Here is a 23,735-nt window from a genome sequence, read left to right on the forward strand (position 1 = left end):
CTGCTTCAAAATTATTGCATTAAATCGAAATATTTGGTTCCCTCAGCGAGGAGTTTTGCATTTTCTTATCTCGTTCTCTTAAAAGCGCAGTATAAACGAACAATCGCTCTCGGCTCTCTTCAATTCATTCAGTTGTTCGACCCAAACACAGACCTTTGAGATAGTTCTTGCAAAAAATGTAGAAATTTTCGCATTCAATTTTTTAAGGATGAACATTTGTAATGCGCTTATTTCCAAGCACAGTACCTCAAAATGTATCAACCAAAATATAGGCAGTCCAATTTTTTTTGGAAAATCAAAGACAATAGAGAGATTACCGTTTTTTGTCATACTATTCTCATTAAGGGATAAAAACATTTTATGTTCATAATTTTTGTCGATAAATTTGGCTATGTTTGCAAACTATTGCCGAAAAATCTGTGCTTCTATAGGCCTATCTTTCAAGGTGATGTGTTTTTTCCATGCATTCTAAGTCAATGTCATCATATTGACCCATTGTATCTCGCAATGACAAAGTGAATTTTCCTAAAAGTTCATTCCAATGAGGCTAGGAGCTGTGGATAATAGGTTTTACTAAATTTTCTATCTGGTGTGAATTAACCGTTAGTTGAAATTGAACTTTGAAAAATAAGCCTAAAGAAGCGCAAAGTTAATTTTCAACTAACGGTAGTTTCATACCGGATGGAAAATAAAAGCTAATGTAAATAAATCGACGCTCATCGTCATTCATTTCAGCACAAGATTATGGCACCCTATTTTCCACGGTTTTTAACCTCATTGGAAACGTTTCTTAAATTGCCTGAAAGTCACTTTGACATTCTACAAACTAAGTTAGTGCGAGATAAACTCTGTAAAAAATAGAATGCTTGGAAAAAAATAACAGACAAAACTTCCAAAGTGTAATTAAAGAGTCAATTAAACTTATACTTATTATTTATCATTTTTTTACGACTGTTTCCAGAGGCTTAATTCACACAAGCAATATCCCTTAACAATTGTTCTATACCCTCGAGATAATTTTCTCATATAATTATTGTGTGCCATTTTTCAGGTTAAATATTGAAGATCAAACGGTCGCGGCAACTTTAACCTCTCTCAATCAATTCAGACAATGCTGCCTCGAGTGGAGGTTGATTTGTTTAGACTGACTACAGCAAGTTATTATTTTACAAATCTCACCTTAAATTTTTCCTCTTCTATTGTTATTTATTCTTAGATATAAAATATTTAGATTCCATTGCAATCATTAAATGATTATTAATCTGTTGCTATATATTTTTTAATCCATTGTAACCCAGAGAAAAATCCGCATGTTTGGTTTCCATTTGATAGGAGTAAAAAAATCAGATTTTTCTGATGGCAAATGCTCTACTAGCTGGTTGCCACAATTCTTGCGCAATCTCAGATTTGACCCGAGATTATTGACAAGCAGGAACAAACAAAACCGAATAACGAAGGGCGAATCGCTCTCAAACGACCGGTTAGCGGTTGGCTTCTGTAGTAGCCAGTGGTGGCTTAGCGATGCTAGTTTTAGGGTATGTATTTTAAGGGGGGTTGAGATCAGTGGCAGTCTCAGGTGGGGTGGAGGGTCAAGCGACGGTGGTGGGAGTTCGGGAGTGGGAAGTGGGGGTGAGTGAGTGTGGGGTGACTGAGGGGGTCAAATTAAGAATTTGAACCAGCTTTGGCGTAGTTTTATGTATCCTCAAAACAGATTCCATGAATCGCATGGTCAGCCACTTCCGGGAGTTACTTGTCTATCCCGTCGTTGAGAACAAAAAGCATCAATGCAGCTACTTATTTATCCCGTTTTTGAGGACACAAATTCAAAAATGTTGTCAAAAAATTGTTCAAGCGCAAAATCGCAAAAAAACCTCATGATTATTTTAATAGCTACAAACTTAGTTAGAGAGCAATTAAACAGGCCACCTAAAATGCATAATTTAGTTTTATATTAACAGTTTTAAAACAACAAATGAGTTTTCGTAGATATCTTTCAACAACTCGATTTGAACGACAACACGGGAAACAGCTTTTTTCGCAAAGAGCTGATGGAATTGTTTACGGAGTTTACTAAGAAAAAGGTTTTTTATTATTATTAGCTTTAAAACTGATTTCTTACTATTTTGATTATAATTGTTATCAATGCCATTTGCGAATGGTTCGAAAATCAGTTGCTAAACAACAATGGAAACGACCTTATCGAATGACCGAATGCATATTTTAGAAGAAAACAGTCTAGCAAAAGTTTTGCTCAAACATTCACGTTTAAATAATTGCTTTAGATTTCCTCGAGAACAATTAGTCCGCATGACTAAGATAAAGTAATCGGATATTCTATTCAAGCACGAGAGGGTTCTTAAAAATACATAACCGGTTGCAATTTTCAGCGCAGAGACCAACGTAAACACCATCATAACGGAAAAATCCTCAACAAGACATGTCAGATCATAACCAAATCTCTGCACGGATGTTGAAATTATTATTGTATCACGGAAAATCAGTTGCTGAACAACATCAGAAACATCTTTACTGAGACCCAATGACCGAATGCATGTTTTAGACGAAAATAGTAAAGCAAAAATGTTGCACAAACATTCACGTTTAAATAATTGCTTCAAATTTCTTCAAGAACAATTAATCCTAATGACCAAGATAGAGGAGTCGGATGTTCTATTCAAACACGAGGAGGTTCTTACAAACACATAATTGGTTGGAATTTTCAGCGCAGAGACCAAAGTAAACACTATAGTAACGGAAAAATCCTCAACAAGACTTGTCAGATCATAACAAAATCTTTGCATAGATGTTGAAGTTATTATTGTATCACGGAAAAGCACTTAGAAAAAATCTTAGGGCTTCGAAACAAAACTTATGTAAACAAACTCAGAAAGAAAACAATTTGACCACATTTATAACGACAACTGAAGCAAACAATTTAGAAAATGAATGTGAATCTTTTTCGAGCTGTATGTTTGTCAAATATTGATATTTATTTACTAGTAGTGAATGTTAAATACAATTTTGTGAACGATATCAAATGCAGCAAATTTTTGCATGTAATTTTGAAACGAGACCCACATACCGACAAATCATTTTAAGATGTAATTTATGAGATTTTCCTAGTATACACATAGCTTAATCAAAAATTGTGATAAAAAATTTCAGGTTGAAACGTCATAATAGAACCATCCGACAACAGTATGAAGTGGATGACATTCAGTGGGCTAGCATAGTGTCTGCCAACATGGAGCACTCGTTTCTCTGCCTTTGCACAAACAGAGGCCCTTTTCAAAACCCTACAAACACAGTTTAACTACCAGAAGGGGCAGCACTACTGAGGGAAGATGCCAATGATGCGCAAACGCAAAAATACGAGGCACAGACTCAAGATAGAGCTACAACTGTACAAGGGAAAGAGAGCCACAGAAACCGGGTATTGTTCTACCTGCCAATGACACTAGATGCTACCAGCCTCATGCTCGTTCGGCATGACTCTTGCGAACTGCAAGGCTCTCGGTGATGGCAGAAAGCCTGGTAACTTCTCCATCAACGGTTCAGAAGCGACAATACCGCTATAAGTCTGCTCAGGTTGTTGAGCACACTATAACTCCGAGAAGACAAAACCATCCCCCAGTACATCATCAGAGCGCAAAAATTGGTCAACTTCTTGCATCATCGTGGTGAAGAGTTTTCTGGGAAGTTGTTTGGTGCAATGGCATTGAACGGCCTTCCACAAAGATACGAGCACTTTGAGTTGCAGCAGAGCTTCAACCCCGCAGAGATTTTTTGGAACTGAGGAAGCCTCTCATCAACTTGGAGGAGTGCGCCAGACAAAGATGACTTGAGGAAGGACAAGCACCTAGCCCTGTCAGCAAAGAATGCTTTTCATCAAATTAGTATACACTCTTCATTCAAATCACATCCCAGTAAACCCTTTCGTAAGCCTAGTAGTTTCAAAAGCCCTAGATTGTGTTTTGTATGAACAAATCACGGACATTTAGCAGCCAATTGTTTTGAAAGAAAACACTGTATGTAGTTTATGCAAGCCCAAAGGCCGTCTGGAAAGTGCATGTAAAGATCAACAACATCCTGAGGCTCGTTTGAAATTTTAAAACCAGATTTAGCAAAAGATTCAGGCAGTACTGATTACATGATGATAGATGAAACTTGGTTCAAAAACTATCAAAAAAACAGTACCCACAGTTAACAGTCCTGATGGAGGAAAAACAAAATTTGAAGGAATAAGAGATCTAGATGTGAAAGAACAAGAAACTAAAGGTATGCTACATAAAAGAACATGAACTTAATTTCAGTTTCAAATTTAGTTCGAAAGCAACATAATTTATCCCACACAAAAGCTAAGTCAGTGCTAAAACTCAGAAGCCAGATAAACTTCAGACTGATTAGAAGAAGCAATTTGTTCTTCTTACCATAAAACAGAGAAAAACACCGCCTTTTAAATTTAAAATTATGTCAAGCAAAACTCTAGCACAAAAGACTTGGATACCTGAACTTCAGAGAAGCAGCAAATACAAAAGATGAAGCTTCCGAAGCTTCAGATTTTCTTGAAACTCGTGGTATATAAAAAAAATTTCGAAGCCCGTTCCAAAAATAAACAATAACAAAGCAACTCAAGGACTAGAAACAATTTACCCTCACGTTATTGAATCAGTGAGTCCATCATGCCTATGCAGCAAGGCAACAGATATGCAACCATTTTAGTAGATGAATTGAGGGGCTACATGGAAGAAAAAATTTATAAAATCCAGTACGCAAGCATTGCAAGCATTCAAAGTGTATGTTGCACAATTCGGCCGATCAAAATCCTTCCGAACTGATACTGGGTGAATATACAAAATTAGAGCCGTTAAAAATTTTTCACGAGGAAAGAAATAGCTTCTGAATTTACAATTCCTGAAACACCTGAGAAAAATGTTGTTAAAGAACGTTTAAAAAGAAGACTAGTTGAGGCTGCAAGATGCCATCTAATGGACTCAAAACAACTAAAAAAAACTATCAGATTGTTATGCTAGAATTCTGGATGTCAAAGAGAAAAACACTCAGCCAGCCTTCAAAAAATTTCGGGTAGAAAACCGAGAAACGACCTGCTAAAAATATTCGGTTGTTTAGCGTATTCAAAAAACTTTGATGCCAGTAAAAAATCAAAGTTTGATTCAAAAGCTACAAAGTGCTGTTCATTTGCTACTCTGATAACACAATAACTTATTTGCAAAAGATAAAATAATTACTTCCAGGAAAGTTAGGTTCAATGAAAACAATCTACCCGGTTTCTGTAAGCGAAAACAAAGATATAGAAGACAGCTTTTAATATCTAGAAATAGAAAAAATTAGAGAAATTCAGGATTTTAGCAACTCAAGTGGGTTAAGTACACAGATTGGCACAACGAAAAAGAAGAAAGTGTTTAAATTTATAGTAAAAAACATAGAAAAAAAGACCTCAAAGTTTCCAGTAGCTGTCAAAAATTACAACAAACAAAAGTAAAATCACCCTCAAGACTACAATTCATAGGTAAAATAGGTCAAATAGCAATTCCTTCAGGTTACCAAAAGACCATACAACTTTGTTCACAGTACAACGAAACGAAAAGATTGGGAAAGAAAGCAGCACAAGATGAGGCATTCATGCGACGTGATAGGCCTGGAGCAACTCCTGAACGATTTGGTAAAATTTACTCTCATGTTGTAAAAAGAGCATGAAAAGAATCTTAATTCGGAACAAAAAGCCAAGTGACTTGTAGCAATGAAAATAAAGAAAGAAAAATTAAATGAAACAGATATTTTGGAATTAAAAGAAATAAAAAGGACAAAAAAATATTCCTTGCCGATGTGTGTACAAAGTTAAGCAAGACTCAAACGGATATATCGATGAATTTAAGGCTCGTTATGCAGAAAAAAGTTTTCTACTTTACGCAAGTTGAGTGAATTGAATAAATTTACTACTTTGCTCCCACAAGCAAACCCTAAACATTTAAAATTCTACTAGCTATATCAGCTGCCGAAAACTTCCTTTCAAAAGTGGATCACACATGTCTTATCATGTTTCATGAATAACCCAACTGTTGAGCATGTCAAGGCTGGCAAGCGCGTGTTGCGAATTATCAACATACTAAATCTTTTAGACTCGTTTTCCCATCAACCAGAAACAGCACTCTAGTTGGCAAAACAGATGCAGACCAGAGTGGAGACGTGAATGAAAGACGATCAACAACAGGCTACTATTTCAAGTTGAGACACAGTGGGAAATCTGTCATTTGGCAAATCAAGAAGCAGCCAAGAGTTTCACTCTCATCTTGTGAGGCAGAATACCAAGGCTTAACTGTCGCGGTTTAAGAAGCCTTCTTGCGTAGTCTTCTTAAATAAATGCGATACGAAGACTGTGAGCCCACAAACATAGGAAAGGACAACCAGAGTTGCATAAAGCTTACAACTAACTCGGTGATTCACAACGGACAAAACATATCGACATGAAATATCATTTCATCTGAGAACGTGTTGATGACAACTCAATCAAGTTGATCTACACGCCAACAGATGAAATGGTAGATCTTCTGACAAAATCATTGTCTTCGTCACAGCAAATGGGCGGGTCGACAACTATTTGGCGAGTCCAGATTCTTACTTAGCGACAACATTCTGAGTTGCGGTATTGAATCATAGTAAAGAAAAATAAGTTAGAATACATCTTAGCTTAGAAATTTAACTTATGTTATTAAACTCAGAAAGAAAACAAAGCATACCAGATTTATTACGACAGCTGCAGCTAACAATTTAGAAAATGAATGTGAATCAGTTTCGAGCTGTATGTTTGGCAAATATTGATATTTATTTACTAATTTTGAATGTTAAATAAATGTTTGTGAACGATCTAAGTAAAGTAAATTTTTGCATGTAATTATGAAATGAGACCCACTCATACGCCAATAAATCGGATGACTTTTGATATGTTAACCTGTTAACAAATTTTAATTGTAATTTTTTAATTTTTTTCAGGACTATAAATAAGGCTGACTTTTGTTAAGATTTTTACTCGTCTCTTTTGAATCTCCTGAAATTAATTTATCTGATTCTCTCCAATATCTATGGAGCATAAACAGCTTCAATCCTAATTTGCCAAAACTCGTTCCGCGTCATTGAGGTTGTTGCGCTACCGTGTTCTTAATCCTGCTAACGGTTTTTGCACAATTTTTGAAACACTTTGGGGTTCAAAAATTTCCGATAATAATTTTAGGCGACTTCAATTGGGCGGAACTTGTTTCTCGGAAACACAACCAGACAGATTCTGTAAGACGAGACATTAAGAATTGTTTTGTGACTTTCAAGTATTTACAAGGGTTACCAGGATCCAACCAAGAGATGATATGGAATTGTACCAGATTAGCATCAGCGACATTTGTGTGTATTATTGAAGCAAATCTGACAAATGATATACCAAAAACATAAACGTCTATATAATAACTTAAAAAATGTACTTCCAACTGAAATGCGTCAATGTAGCAACCCACACCATTACACAGCGACATTTATGCTATTAGATGCATGCTGTTAGATGAACTTGCGACGCAGGGATCAATGAAGACGAAAAACTATGCTTTCTGTTGAGAAAACAAATACAAACAATCCCAAATTTATATTAAAAGTGAAAAATTATTTGTTCTCAGGCGAAAAAAAGCAGAAACATGCGTAAAATGTGGCCCATGTTTAAAATGAAGAGGTTTGATCCTACATTTGAGTTTTCACATTTCGATTATTCGTTGTTTATTTTGTTTAGATTTTTAGCAATGACCACTGAAAAAGCACGAAACGCTCATTATTCTGCCCTTCAACGCAGCATTCAGGTACGCTAATGTAATTGTTGTTTGTAATTTGTGAGTTGTGGTCAATTTTTGGTCTGTTTTTGACAAACGATTTTGTGGCATCATTAGTTAAGCTTCATTCGGTTCATTACTTATAACTATTTCCTGGCGGATGTAATGAAAATTGGCCTTAAAAGAATGCGCGTCTATCATTCTGTTTCAGTCAATACTACGTTTAGGGAAGAAAATGAACAACATTAGTAGCTCCTGCGTCAGACTTGTTTCAACAAATAATTGCTTTGAATATAAATTGGAATATGAAATATGAATTAGTTTCCCTCTTCGTAATCGTAGACACTGTAGCTATCCTCATCCTTGTAGGATTGAGTGACAGGTCGTGCTTCTCCCCCTCTCCCTTGACCTGCTTGTGACCCACTTTCAGCACCCCCTTCACTGGGTACGTCATCAGGTTCTTCGATCTGAAATCAAATTAGAGCTTAGTTTATTCATAAAATAGATCTTAATCCCTAAAATAGGTCCCATTCCCCATGAACGAAATAGTTTTCACAAATTACGTCGTCTTATCTTAATGAGTCTTTCGTGTTCTTTCGTGAGTCTTTCATTATGAGTCTTCCTATCGCATTCACCGCTTATGTTACATAATTTGGACACTTTTTTACACAGCGGTGAATTTATGTAATTTCACCGCTAAATTCAGCGGTCAAATTACGTAATTTCACCGCTACCATGCGATAAAGGTTTTTTCGCCGCATTCACCGCCTGATTTATTTAATTTTACCTCATTCATCGCTTATCTTACAGAAATTTTCGCATTCACCGCTATTCTTACATAATTTTGCGTTGAATGGCGGGGTGTAAAAAATTCACTATTTGTGGCTGGTATAGCCAAAAATTAGTTCAGCCTACTCAAGTTGTCAATATGAAAATAAGACACGTTATCTAGCGTTATCTCAAAACATTTTTCTTTAAAGTTAATCTGAACCTGCTGTTCATTTTCTTCTATCTCATTTTCATCCGCCCCAATCTGTTGACCGTCACTTTCAGGAGGAGGACTATCATACAACTTCCCATTCTGACTTCCGTATGAAGGTTGCGTACCGTATGTGTGGTTCTCTTGTTTACTCTCTCCTTGTCCTTGGACACCCCCATAGTCCTGTGATCCGTAAACCGACCCCTGAGGCAAGAACTGAGTACCCATAGATTGGACTACACTACCATAGTAAGGATTCTCGGCAGCGTTGTTTGTTTGTTGCTCTTCATTGCTCTGGGGACCACCCTGTGAACCATCTTGAGGACCACCCTGTGCCTGAGAAGCGTAAGGAGACTCTTGAGACATGAATTGGGTTCGCATTGACTGGACAGCACTACCGTAGTAAGGGTTTTCACCACCCTCTGCAGTATGCATAGTTCCACTTGATCCTCTTTCGTTTCCTTTCTGACCGGACGAGCCTGGTTGACTTCCTGGTCCTGTTTGACTATGAGAGCCTCGTTGATTACCGTACCCTAATTAAACATACCCGGCAGATTGCCGGAAAATAGCCGCCGTTGATTCCAATAAGCATGATTGGGATTGAACGAATAGAATATATTGAAAAAAAAAGATTTTTGTACAAAAATATTTTTTAAGTCCGATTTATTTTGATGGCATTTCGTAGTTGAACATACTTCTGTTTCTTAGAGAGAGGCTACAGGGGCTACTATCAACACCAATAAGCATTAGAGGTGGTAACTAAGACTTATAGGAACGACGTTCAAATAGCGGGCCTCTAAAATTGAGCTTTATGGGTTTATCCCGTTTCTATTTCTGACTTCAATTTTTTATACCGACTCTGTTCATTTTGAATTGCTTTGCTTAGCAACTGATGTTCAAATTCACTCTTAGCAGAATGAGAGAAGAGAGAAACTAGCCTAGAGAAGTCAAAAAGATTTCACGCAAAATGTCGAAAAAGCGGCAAAATGGTAAAGCGAAAAAAAGTTTGACGAAGTAAAAAAACATAGCCGGAAGAATTCCGGAAGCGACTCGAAGCGTTAAAACTTCGCTAACAAAACCGTAATTGCAGCGGAAGCCACTACATTTTGTATTAAACCATTAGCTCACTACCTCTCCAGGTCTGCTCAAAAAATTGGTGAAACCTAAACCACTGTCAACAAGAGAAACAAAATGCAGCAAATTTTAATATTATTGAAAACGTTTGGTAAAATTAAAAAATCCAAAATAATTAAGGTGGTCAAAAACCTGATAGTCTGAAAAAGCTTGCAAGGTTATCAATAGCCCTCAAATAATTCATGATTCCAATCTGAAAGAGATCGCGAAAGCAAACGGCAGATAATAATCTTAGAAACTAAGTTAAATCTTTTTAAAAAAGAAAGCTCAAATTTAAGAATCAGAAAACACCTATGATTACACTTCTAATCACTGCAATTAAGACAAAAAACAACACACACATACTGTTCCTCTTTGTACATAAGCTAGACAACATGATTTCCTACTAAATCAGAAATAAAATTGATCATAGAAAAGACATAAGCAGCAGAATATTCAAAGGCAAAAAATCGTTTAAATTAACACCAAGGCCGGAAGAAAGCTGCAGTAGATAGTCATAAGAGGAAATTTTGGAAGAGGCTTGCTATCAATTTCTCAGTACTGCCATTTGTTGAATGAAATCAATTGTACACCAAAGAAATGACAAAAATCTAAGAAAAAGCTGAAATCGTTCATTTTTTACAACTGAAAAAATCAATATACCGAAAATAAAATTAGGTGCCAAGACAAAACTAGAATGATGAAGAATATGGGCACAATGTAAGGAACACCGTAACAAAATGAGTTTCTTGATTTTTGAAAGTTTAAAATCAATTTAAAAAATTCAAGAAAAACGAATACATTTCATTGTTCAGCATTCAAGACAGAGAAAAGATAACTAGTCATCCGATACAAAATCTATCCTCCTGAAGACACCAAAAAATAGGAAAAAGCAGAATTCGTAAATAAGAAACATTGAAACATTTTGCAAAAAAAATGGTCAAAGAACTTTTAAGTTAAGACTGCATTTATGAAAAAGATTTAACTGTTTTCTCAAAACCTAACGCCAAAAAATCTTTGAATTTTTATTGAAACGAAATTAAAGTCCCTCATGTTGCACAAAAAATCTATTTCTAGCAATTACAACTAAAATACAAACAAAAAACTGACGAAAATCGGAAAAAAACTACCAAAATCGGATTAGCATAAGTACAATTTCATTGAACAACATTACATCGAGGTAGAAAGAGGCGTTGAGTATAGGAATTCTCAGTGAGAGAAAGTGCTATATTAACTGATTTTTGACATAAAAAACGGTTAAAAGATCCAAAAAAGAGGAAATTAAATGAAAAAAGCCAAAAATTAACAAACAAAATCAAGAATTATGTGCCAATTTTCAACTTGAAACGCATTTTCAGGCTCTACAAAACACTGTGGCATCAATTTCTGAGGTTGACATTTCAATATAGTTTCGAATAAAATTTATTTCTACAAGGAACCAATTTAAAAGCAAAAAATTTGGGGCCACTTAGACGAAAAAACGGCTAAAAATGGTTATCTATGTTTGCATTTCAGTCAAAAACTACTTTTCAAAGTCAAAAAGTCATTCACTAAACGCAGCGCATGATCAAAACACTTCTCTCGCTTAGTGAAAATCTGTTCACCAAGACAGCTTTTCTCACTTTTGCTTTTAGGTCAAAATGCCGCGTGAACAAATCTACATCCTGTAAAAAAAAAACCGAGAGAAAACCAATACTCCTCTTCGAGTCGTAAAAAAAATACGAGCGCAATAATAGCCGGCTGAGAAGATGAGGGCGGCTATTAAAAACATAAACCGACAAATGTCGGAAGAATTGCTCTTGAACGAAGAATTGCTCTTGAAAGAATTGCTCTTGAACGACAGGCGAGGCAATATAATTCATGGTCTTTAGTATAGACCGATTTTATGCTGCAACCGATTTTATATTAGCAACAAGCTTTACTTCGGAGCACTAGAAATCAATCAAAAATGATGAACGAAAGCGTGAAAAAGTCACCTGAGAAGTCAAAGAATGTTCTAGAAGAAAAGCGCAAAATTGTCAAGCGAAAAATTTGCATAAAAAAAAGACACACACGTTTACAATAATTGCTATGAACTGCGTTTAAGAGCAATTAAACGCCAATTGGTTGGCATTCATGAGCAGTAGAATTCTTTTGACAGCAAAAATGTAGCTCCGTTGCATAACATAACTCTAAATAGCTGCTATATAGAATTACACTACCCTAGTCGAAAACAAATGCTTTTCTTTTAGGAACTTGGCAGATTCTGGCAGGTTTCTACAAGACTATGCGGATTCGACCCTTAAACATAACCGACTATGGTCAGTCGATGTGCTGTCAAACCATCAGCGCGCGGGTAATCAATTGTGGGATCTTTTCCGTTGGTGCCCCCCTCACCCTCCAGTACGTTTTTGTTTTGTCCTCCAAAAATCAATTTCGTTTTAGCAAAAACACTGACGACTGAAATATTAGTTCCGTTTTGGTTCTATCTAGAATAGGTAATTTTTATTGGATGATTTTGAAAATGAGGAATTAATCTGAATTGCTATTTAATGAAATTTAGCATATTTTCCGTTTGTGCTCCCCCTCAATACGTTATGCTCCCCCCGATTACAGAGCACGTGTCATTAGTCATTACCTGATAAATCACTATGTACAAATATTGCACGTGCTTCTGGGGTGGGGGGGGGGTACAGATAATATACACTCACTAAGCTGGGGGGACACAAACGGAAAAGATCCCAATTGAGCATTACTTTGACCCGAGAATGTGTAATGTCACTAATGTACTCTAAACGACGGAGTTACAGATTGATAAACATAACCGACTAACGTCGGGAGAATTGCTCTCAAACGACCGCCGAGCGTTTGGCTTCGTCAACAGCTAGCCACGGTTTAGTGACCTTAGGGCACTACCTCATTATCCCGTTTCTGAAGACGAAAGTCAAATAGGTCAGACAAAAAATCGGCAAAGCGAAAAATTGCATAAAAGACAAACAGCATTATTATATTTGCTACAAATTGATTTTGAGAGCAATGACAATGATTTCCTAAAAATTGCCCGTTTGATCATTTATGATAAAAAACATTTTAACTATAACTCATTGATAATGAGGATCAGAGATGATGACATTACGCCACATAGCAGCAGCTGAAGTGCGGCATCAACAAAGAGAGAGAGAGAGAGAGAGAGAGAGAGAGAGTGTGTGTGAGGAGCTAAAACGTGAACGAAAAAGAAGTTTAATCTTACATAATTTTTCGTTTAGGATACAATTCTTATTTCAGTTTGAACCTGAATAAGTTAACATCTAATTTATGTTACTAAAGGTATAGAAAAGAACTCTAATCGAAAAAGAGAGAAAGAGACAGGAATATCTTCCATGATTGGATTCGACACTGCAAATTTCTAGTTTTCTAACCTTGTTAATAAATAAATCATATAGAAAAAAACTGAAAGGCAAAATTAAAAAAAAGTTTTCAACTTCGCAATAAAAAGTCCAAAAAACCGTTTTTTGTTCCGAAAATTTTGTCAAGTAACCCACCTCCGAGACTTGAGAAGTTTTGTTGGCCGGTTGGCCAGAAAACGACAAAATATTGAAAAATTTTTTAAAAAATTGCAACTTTTAACAAAATCTTGCCAAAATTCAAGACATTAATATCTTAAGAACCAGTTCATTGTCTGAAGAGACTATTTGGTATCCCTGTTTCAAGCCTGAAACAGTTTCACAGGCTCATAAAGACCCATACACTTGAAAAGGAAAAATTTTCCAAAAACATGAAAAGTTTAAATTTTATCCCAAAGTTACCACAACAGAAGTCATAAAAAACTTTGATCAACATCCGATTAACTCCAGACACTATGCAGCCGGTTATTATCAAACCTTGGAGGAGGTCCCAGGGCCTCTGTTGCCGGAAAAAATTCAAAAACATGAAAAAAATTGCAAATAATTTAAAAAATTGGTTAAATTCGTGATATTAAAATCCTGAAGAACATTTCATTAGTCTACAAACTGTGCAGTAAAACATTATCAAACCATAGAGGAAGTTCCGTGGCCCTTGAAAATAGCGAAACCTAAAACATGACCAAAAATTTCAAAAAACTTTGAAAAAAATTGCAAGTTCTATAAACAAAACTGCTAAAACTTGTGATATTAAAGTTAAAAATTAATCCATGACCAACGAAAAGTTTCCAGAAAATTACTACTAAAACCTAACGGAGGCTTTCCCACCTTTGAGGCTCAAAAAACGTGAATAGTGACTAAATTTCAAAAAATAGGAAAAAAATGTCAAAAACTATCAAAATTATGCTAAAATTCGTGATGTTAAAATTTTGTAAGACATTCCGTTCCACCTGGAAAAAAATTCAGTAACATATTTTCAAACCCTAGAGGAGGTTTCTTCGCTCTGGAAGCTGAAAAAATCTCAAAAAACTACAAAATTTTTCAAAAAAAAACTTGAAAAATTTTCTAAGATTCATGACATTAAAAAGTTGAAAAACTTTTCCATGGCCATTAAAAATTTGTCAGTAACTTACAATCGATTTCCTTAGGTTGTTTCCTGGCCCCTGGGTCTGGAAAACCCTGAATAAGGAAAAGAAATGTCAAAAAACTTGAAAAAATTGCACGTTTTGTCAAAAAATTGCTAAAATTCGTGATGTTAAAATGTTGAAACCATTCCATTACCACTAGAAACAATTGAGTAACCTAGTAAAAACACTAGAAGAGGTTCTTTGACACCATAGGCTGATAATTATCAAAAATTGTCAAAAATTTTCAAAAAGCTTGAAAAAGTGTAAATTTGAGTTTTTAGCAAGCGGTTGTTCGTCAGTAGCTAGCCACGGGAGGGGGTTTGCACCAGGGCTGATTGGGAAGAGAACACTGGGGTGGTGGGCAACAGCGCGATGGGGGGGGGGGTGGGGGGGCAATAGGGGGGTGAACAGTGGGGGTGTCTTCAAACTCTAAGAACCGCCCTTCACACCATAAGAATAAGTATAAGTCTCCAAAACAGTTTGGGCTGAAACAGAGCTGAAAGGCTCTAAGAGCACTTAATGCCCTCTGGGCGCTACCTGTTTATCCCGTTTCTGAGGACGAAAAGTCAAAAGCGTCAGACGAAAAATCGGTCAAGCGAAAAATCGCATAAAAAGGCCGACAGGACTAAAATAATTGCTACAAACTTCGTTTGAGAGCAATTAATTAGTTGAAAACAGTTGAATAAGTTTAAAGGTTTAAATTCTAAATAAGAACAATTTAGATTTCACAAAACCAAAAAGTCAAGTGTTGTAAAAGTCACTTGAAAGGTCAAAGAATCATTCGATAAATTGATGAAAAGACCATCAGGACTAATAAAATTGCAACAAGCCTCAATTGAGAGCAATTAACAAACTTTGTTTAAGTGTAATTAACTGCCCCAATTTCGTTTTATCTTACTTTTCCCTCGGTCTAGTAAAAATAACAAACAAAACACTATTCCCAACAGCTACGTCAAGATATGTTGAGCATTTCTAGTATTTTTCGAACACTCACAAAGTACACTTTTTAAATTTTAAATTTATACTAACTGCCGTGTAATTTTTTCCAGGCGTTTGTTGTTTTTTATGATCTTTGTAAAAACTTGTAACATACAACTGGCTAGGAATTGACTTCGTAAGGTGCTAGTTGCGCGGCCATAGTTAGCTTACTAGAGATGTTGTGGGGCAAGGAGTGGTTTCCCGCAAAGTGTTGAACAAGCTATGAACTAAGTTAAAGCAAAACAATTTTCCATTCAAGTAAGAGAAAAAAATGCTGCTGTTATAACGGGCTGATAGGATGAGGGAGGAGCTTCAAAAACATAAAAAGAGATACATCTCGAAAAAAGCGAAAAACGGAGCAAACAGAAAAAAAACTAAACGACAAAATCTAAATTTGTTAAATTTTTCTTGTAAGATTGAAACAGAAACTTATAAATGTAGTTTTTCCACACGAAACCCAAATGTACTATAAAATATAACCAACAAACGTCGGGCGAACTGCTCTCAAAACAACCGGCGAGCGGTTGGCTTCGTCAGTATCTAGGCATGGTTTAGTGAGGCTAGCTCCAATTTAATTCGACTCTGCAACTTTTAGTTTTCTAGCCGTGTTAGTTAATAAATCAAATAGAAAAAAAAACAGATATTTTATAAATTTTGTAAAATGTTGCAAAATTTAAAAGTTTCCAGATTTTGCAGTAAAAAATGTTCAAAACCATTTTTTTGTCTCTTAGAATTTTGCCAATTAACCCATCTGCAAGAAATTAAAAATTTTGTGCCGGCTAATAAAAATCGTTAAACTCAGAAAAGGACAAAAATATTCAAAAAATATGAAAACAATTGCAAACTTTAAAAAAGTGTTGCTAAAATTCAAGATATAAAAATCTTCAAAACCATTTCCTTGTCTCAATAGACTATCCAGTATCTTTTTTTCAACCTTTAAATAGTGTTCCTGGTTCATGAAGTTCCATAAACTTGGAACCAGATAAAAATTTTCCGACAATTTGAAACAAAAATTAGTATTGTTGCAAAAATTGGTAAAGCTGGAGTCATACAAATATTGATAATCACTCCATTAACGCTAGAAACTATGTAACAGCTTTTTATCAAACCTCGGAGGAGATCCCTAGGACCCTGGTGCCGGAAAAAAAATCATAAAGATTCAAAAAATTTTATACTGCAAATATTTTTTTGAAATAACGCTTAAACTCGTGATACTAAAATCTTGTTTAAAAATTGTAAGTTTTATAATAAAAAATGCTAAAATTTGAGATGATAAAAAGTTAAAAACTAATTCAAGGCCAATCAAAGTTTTCCAGTAAACCATTATCAAACCCTAACCGAAGTTTTCTGACCTCTGAGGTTGAAAAAAGCTGAATAATGACAATGAACGTAAAAAAAATTGAAATTGCAATTTTGTCAAATAAAAAACGCTAAAATTCGAGATGTTACAATCTTGAAAAATTTTTCATTTCATCTAGTAGCTATACAGTAATCTATTGTAGAACTCTAGAGTGTTTTTTGACTCTCAAAGCTTGGGAAACCTAAAAAATGGCAAAATTTTTCAAAAAAACTTGAAAAAAAAATGCTAGATATATAAAAAAATTGCTAAAATTTGAGATATCAAAAAGTTGAAAACTATTGCATGCCAAATAAAAGTTTTTTGGTATCCTATTATCAAACCCTTGCATGAATAATGAGAAATAAATGCCAGAAAAAAATTGTACTTTTTGTCCAAAAAAATGCTGAAATTCATCAGGTTAATAAGTTGAACTTTTTCCACTACCACTAAAAATTATGCAGCAACTTACTATCAAACCCTACAAGAATTTCCTTGACACCTAGGGCTGAAAAAACTCAAAAAGCGGCAAAAAATTTAAAAAGCTTGAAAAAAATTGTTGAAAACTAGTAGAAATTTGCGTGTTTTTAGCGAGCAGTTTTTCGTCAGTAGCAAGCCAAGGGGCGGGGGGCTGCAACGGGGGACCGGGGGACTGGTGGGGTGGGGGGTTGTGGTTGGGGCAACAGTGGGGTGGGGGCAACAGCGCGGTGGGGGATGTTAGCAAAATTGGGGGGTTGGGTCAACACTTGGTGTCTTCAAACTCTAAGAACCGCCCTTCACACCAAAAGTATAATTCTTCAAAACAATTTGAGCTAAAAAACAGTTGAAAGGCTCTAAGCGCACTTATTTCCAGCTGGGCGCTACCTGTTTATCCCGTTTTTGAGAACGAAAAGTCATATGGGTCAGACGAAAAATGGGTCAAGCGAAAATTTGCTTAAAAATGACCGACAGGTCTAATATAATTGCTCCAAACTTCGCTTGGGAACAATTAAGCAAATAAGAAAAGCAGCCTGTAAACACTATTGAAATCTGCAGTATTGATTTTTTCATAAAAATACGTATTATCAAACCTTTATTTGTTTGCACTTAGTCATAATGATTCTTCAACTAACCCTAATTAATTAATTGAATATGAAAATGTACTTTGAAAGGCACAACAAACCTTCGAAGAAGGTTTTCTTTCTCTAAATCAAACTTGAAATTATAACAAAAGTCAACAGACGTGAAAACCTACACGAGTACTGAATCCCACCCAAAAATTACTCCATACTCTATAAAAATTTAAAAAGAATACAAAACCACTAGAACAAAACAGATTAACGTTGCGCGAATTGGTTTTTCGAAAGACAGGGGAGCGGTTGGCCTTGTCACTAGCTAGCAACGTTTTAGTGAAGATAGCTTTGGTTTAATTCAAGGGGCGTGAGGTTAGCACCGCGGGTGAGGTGGGTGGGGGGGGTGTAGATAAGAGCAACAGTGGGGGAGGGCAAAGATGGGCAGTCTTCGACTGCACAAGGCCCTTAGGGCCTGAGCAATTTGCAATGGTGTGGATTATAGGGTGGTTTGTGTTAGGCGGACAATCTTAGGGGGTCAAGAACCGCCATTCACATCATACGTATAGGTCTCGAAAACAGTTCTGTTAATCGCATACGTGGAGACTAATGAGATGAAGGGCTCTAAGAGCACTTAATGCCTTCTGGTCGCTATTTGTGTATCTCGATTTGAGGATGAAAAGTTAAATTGGTCGGAAAAAAATGGTCAAGCAAACAATTGCACACAAACGACCAACAGGATTAATATAATTGCTACAAACTACGTTTGAGAGATTAACAATGATTTTTCAAAAAGTGCTAGTTAAGTCATTTAAGAAAAAACTTTTCTACTGTAATTCAGCAACTCAGCGTTACTGAGGGTAATGGATGAAGATATCACGTCACATAATTGCAGCTGAAGTGCGGCATAAACAAAAGAGTTGAGTTGAGAGAGAGAGAGAGAGAAAGAGAGAGAGTGAAAGAGATAAACTATGAATGAGAAAGAGAAGGAAAGTGATGCCAACTGACAGAAAGAGAGAGAGAGAGAGAGAGATTGAGGGGGAGAGAGCTAGGAATATTTTCCATGATGAGATTAGGCTCTGCAACTTCTAGTTTTCTAGCCATGTTAGTTATTAAATCATAAAGAAAAAACGAAAAAAAGCTAATTTTATAACAAAAATTTCCGGATTTCGCAGTGGTAAAAATGTTCCAAACCATTTTTTGTCTCTAGAGTTTTGTTATTTAACCCATCTGCAAGACTCAAAAATTTTTTGTTTGCCAGTAAAGATCATGCAACTCATAAAGGACAAAAATATTCAATTTTTTTTCAAAAACTGCAAATATTACCAAAATCTTGTTAAAAATCAAGGTGTTAAAATCTTAAGAACCATTTAATTGCCTCAAGAGACTATCCAGTATCCCTATTTAAAGCCTGAAATAGTTTCACTGGCTCATAGAAATTCATAAACTTGGTACATGATAATACTTTTTCGTAAACTATGAAGCAGCTTAATGTCAAAAGGCGCAACGCTCTGAGGGCTGCCGAGAGTTACCTGTCTATCCCGTTGTTGAGAACAAAAAGCACAATGCAGCTACTTATTTATCCCGTTTTTGAGGACACAAATTCAAACATGTTAAAAAATTGTTCAAGCAAAAGATCGCATAAGAAAACCAACAAGACATTATTATAACAGCAAAACTTAGCTTGAGAGCAATTAAACAAGCCACCCAAAAGCCTTAATTAAGTTTTATTAACAGTTTCAAAACAACAACGGAGTTTTCATTGATATCTTTCAACAACTGTTTTTGAAAGAGAACAAGGGAAACAGCTTTTTGTTTGCAAAGAGCTGATGCAATTGTTTACAAAGAGTTTACAAAGAAAAAAGTTTTTTTTTCATTAGCGTTTAAACTGATTTGGTATTACCTTTATGACAATTGTTATTAACGCCGTTTGCGAATGGCTCAAAAATCAGTTGCTGAACAACAGCGGAAACTACCTTAAACATAAACGAACAAGGTCGGCGAATTGCTCTCAAACGACTGACGAGCTCTTGGCTCCGTCAATAGTTAGCCACGTAGTGAGGCTAGTTTTTGATTAATTGAAAGCGCGTGATTGTTGCGGGGGATACAGGGGGCAACGGTGGGAGGGGAATCTTTGGCTGCACGGTGCATTACTGCCTGAACGAAGTACAGGGGTGGGGATTGGGGGGCTGATGTGGGGATAGGGCGGGGGATCAATTTGCAGGAACCGCTCTTCGCACCCTAATTAAAAGTCTCCAAACCAGTTTCTGTCAATCGCAGAGTTGGCGACTAGTGCGCTGAAAGAATCTAAGTTAACATAATTCCAGTTGGCGCTGCCAGTTTATCCCCATTTTGAGGGCTAAAGGACAAATGTGTCGGACGAAAATTTGGTCAAACGAAAAGTCGCATTAAAAAGACCAACAAAAGAGTCGTATTAGCTAACTCGACATACTGCTAAAGAAATAGAGCTTAGAAGACGCGATATTACTATATCCAGAACCGCAGCCAGGTATGCTACCGTTGCACCAAAATTGTGCTGAGGTAGCAACTTTGTTAGCTCGATATATCACCCACGCTGGGTTATTACAAAAGCGTCCAAAACAACGAAACCACAAAAATAGCACAAGGTTGCTTATAAAACTCTAATATATGATTGAGATGGTCAAAAATGCTCCCAAATAAACAATTTCACAATTATCAGAACCCATTTACCCAACAAAAGCAAAACATACCCTGCAGATTGCCGGAAAATAGCCGCCGTTGATTCCAATAAGCATGATTCGGATTGAAAGAATAGAAGATATTGAAAAAAAAATTTTTGTACAAAAACATTTTTTTAAGTCCGATTTATTTTGATGGCATTTCGTAGTTGAACAAAAATTCTTAGAGAGAAGCTACAGGGGCTACTATCAATACCAATAAGCATTAGGGATTTAGAGATGGTAACTAAGACTTATAGGAACGACGTTCAAATAGCGGGCATCTAAAATTGGGCTTTATGGGTTTATCCCGTTTCTACTTCTGACTTCAATTTTTTATACTGACTCTGTTCATTTTGAATTGCTTTGCTGAGCAACTGATGCTCAAAATAACTTTTAGCAGAATGGGAGAAGAGAGAAACTAGTCTAGAGAAGTCAAAAAGATATCACGCAAAGTGTTGAAAAAGCGTCAAAATGAGTTAAAGCGAAACATTTTTTTATTCGACGATTTAAAAAACATAGCAGGACAAGTCCTGACGTACAAATCATTGACAACAAAAATTTTCATTGACTAAACAGTAAACGACTTATAACGGACTATGAGTCAATCGGGAAAACCATTTCTAATAAAATCAGATAAAAAAATTAAAAAAAAACAAAAAATTGGTGTCAAAATGCCGCATGTGAACAAAACACCACTAGCGAGAAATGAAAATTTGGTTCACACAAAAAACTAGGCCTAGAATGAGCTTTTAATGGATTGGGAAAACCATTTAGAAAGAACCCGATCAAAAAAAATCGAAAAAACAGTAAAAATCAAAGTGAAATTGCCGCATGTGAACAAAAAACCACTAGCGAGAAAGCGAATTTTTGTTCAAACACCATTTTCTCACTCTACTTTAAAATTAGAGCGAAAAAATTTCACGCCGCAAAATCACTCGCTTTTTCGCTCCATTTCTTGTTTCGGCGTGACCAAAATCACTACTCCAATTTGACTTCAAAAATCATGAAAATGTGTGAACAGATCTTAAAAAAAAGACAGCGCCCCAATACAATTCAAATTCTTTGAATTGTAAAAAATAGGAGCGCTATAATAGCCGGCTGAGAAGATGAGGGCGGCTAATAAAAACTAAAAAAAACTGCTTCGATAATCGCACAAGATCAAATAATTTGCTCGCTTTACTTTTTATTTTTCCCGTTCCCCTTCAAAAACGCAGCATGCACTAAAAACCACTCTGCTCTTCAAATTGGAGTGTGTTTAAAGTAAATTAAGTATCTGTTTGATCTAAACACTTTAGACCATTACATCTTGTTTTAAATACACTCCGAAATTATCGATTAAATAGACGCTGCACTTATACTCCTCTTCGAGTCGTGAAAGCATTTTGTATTGTAAAAACCAGGAGAAGGCTTTGAGGCTATTAAATGTCGTCGTTCCTATTTTGCTTTGAAAAAGGCTGGGATGTAAACTATGTCTACTTCAGCAAATGACACTTTGCTATTAAACGTGGAGGGTTATTATCATTAGTAGGAATAGATTTTGTACCTCCTAATGGCCGAGATCCGGATCGACTTCGATAGCCACCAGAGATTTCACCTTCTGAAGGTCGTCCATGGGACATCTGATTAAATTCATCTGTGGTGAATGACCGTACAACTGAGCTACCGTGAGAAGATTTACGATCTGGTGATTGGGCATACATACTATCCTTGGGCATGGCTGTGGTTCTAATGGATCTTACCACAGACCCATATTGACTTCCATATTGGCTATCACCACCTGGCTGGTCTGATACGGGTTCTATCGGCTCCATGGGCCCATAGGGCTCTTGGGTTCTGGGTTGATAAGGTGCGACTCCGGTTTGAGCAACCTAATGATATCGAGTTATCATTCCGGATTGATCATACAGGAAAGCTCAATTTAGTGTTTAGCAGCCATTGCTTCATGCTGACTTGAATGTGACAAAATAATACACTTATTTTCGGCACTTAAAAATAATCCAGCTGGTCATGTCGTTTGGTACTGTTAGAGTTATTGGTGTTAAGAACCTAGTGCTGCTTGATATACTGAAATAATATTAGGTGATGTTTCAATCCAACCTTAGCAAAATACTTTGGTTAAATTTCAAGGTATTTTTCAACAGCAAATGTAAAAAATTTTTGGAGACTAAATTTATGAAACTAAGACACAACTTAGATAGTCCCCTCAGCTGGTGATACAAAAAATTTGCTGTCTGCTTTACTGAAATATTACCTTTTTAATCCAGCCAAGTAAATAACATTAACCTGGTAGGGTTGTTGTCCCATTTGTGGTTGGTAAGGTTCCACGGGCGGCTGTTCCTCTAGTTGCTGATTGCCCCCAACATGGTGTTCTTCAATTTTACGATGTTCTGTCACGGTCCGTTGAACCATTCCGGTTTCAGGGACTAAACCTTCTTCTACAGTTCGACTCTCAACTACCCTGCGCTCCACTGCTGGTTGACCTATCTGACCTTGACCTTCAGTGGACACACGTTGACGGTACGTAGCAGAACTCCGACGTTGCTGCATTTGATCACCACCAATTTCCCCGTTCACTGGGTCCTGTACTCCGTATGTCCCATACCCTGGAGATTCTATGTCCGCTTGTCCTGTCGCCGGCTGCCTCCCGTACATAGAGTAAATATGGTCTTCACCTGGCGTTTCCATTTGCCCAGACTGTCGCCCATATTGTTGTACAGGGTTTTCGCCCTGTACGTTTGTCTGGTTCAGTGTAGGTTGTTGTCCTGGTTGACTTACAGTTTGGCCTTCATCAGGAACTGGTCCGTTGATATCTTCTTCAATTTCAAACTGATCTTCTTTCATACTTTCCATCTGTTTTATATATTCCTGCTCCTCTGGATCTATAGGTACTCCATAATCAGACATTGGCGCGTTTGGATCTGAAGTTGGAGGCGGTTGTTGCTCTTGTTGAGCTCCATTCATACCGCTCATTCCTTGAGATGTGCTTTTGGGAATTGTTTCTCCTTGAACAGCCCCGCGGGAACTAATGTCAACAATTTCAGCCTGTTTTGGCTCGCCGGTGGCGACTGAAGGTTGTTTGGGAGCCATGAATTCGTACTGGTTCCCAGCTATGTTAGTAGGCGCCCTTGGCATTTGGGAATCCCTGCCGGCGCTCATGCTGTAGTAAGGTACTTGCTGGTTTTGTTCAACTGGTGCTCCAGCTTGCTGCATACCAGTCGGTACGTTTTGGTACTCGTTGCCCGAGT

General features: G+C 36.5%; 1 protein-coding gene across 2 annotated transcripts; it reads right to left on the reverse strand.

The window, feature by feature from the left end:
* Nucleotides 1–8,108: 8,108 nt before the first annotated feature.
* On the reverse strand, nt 8,109–23,729 carry LOC142345433 (uncharacterized). Of its 2 annotated transcripts, none has more exons than XM_075397481.1 (4): nt 22,774–23,729; nt 22,034–22,358; nt 8,934–9,338; nt 8,109–8,293 (listed from the first exon to the last, which is right to left on the reverse strand). In XM_075397481.1, the coding sequence occupies exons 1-4, from the start codon at nt 23,698–23,700 to the stop codon at nt 8,280–8,282; spliced, it is 1,671 nt and encodes a 556-aa protein (XP_075253596.1). In that variant the 5' UTR covers nt 23,701–23,729; the 3' UTR covers nt 8,109–8,279. The 2 variants fall into 2 exon arrangements, with proteins under 2 accessions (XP_075253596.1, XP_075253595.1); XM_075397480.1 differs by having other exon boundaries at nt 8,818–9,338.
* Nucleotides 23,730–23,735: the final 6 nt, after the last annotated feature.

This window comes from Convolutriloba macropyga, chromosome 9 (genome assembly GCF_964194025.1).
Source record: "Convolutriloba macropyga chromosome 9, txConMacr16.3, whole genome shotgun sequence".
NCBI lineage: Eukaryota > Metazoa > Xenacoelomorpha > Acoela > Convolutidae > Convolutriloba > Convolutriloba macropyga.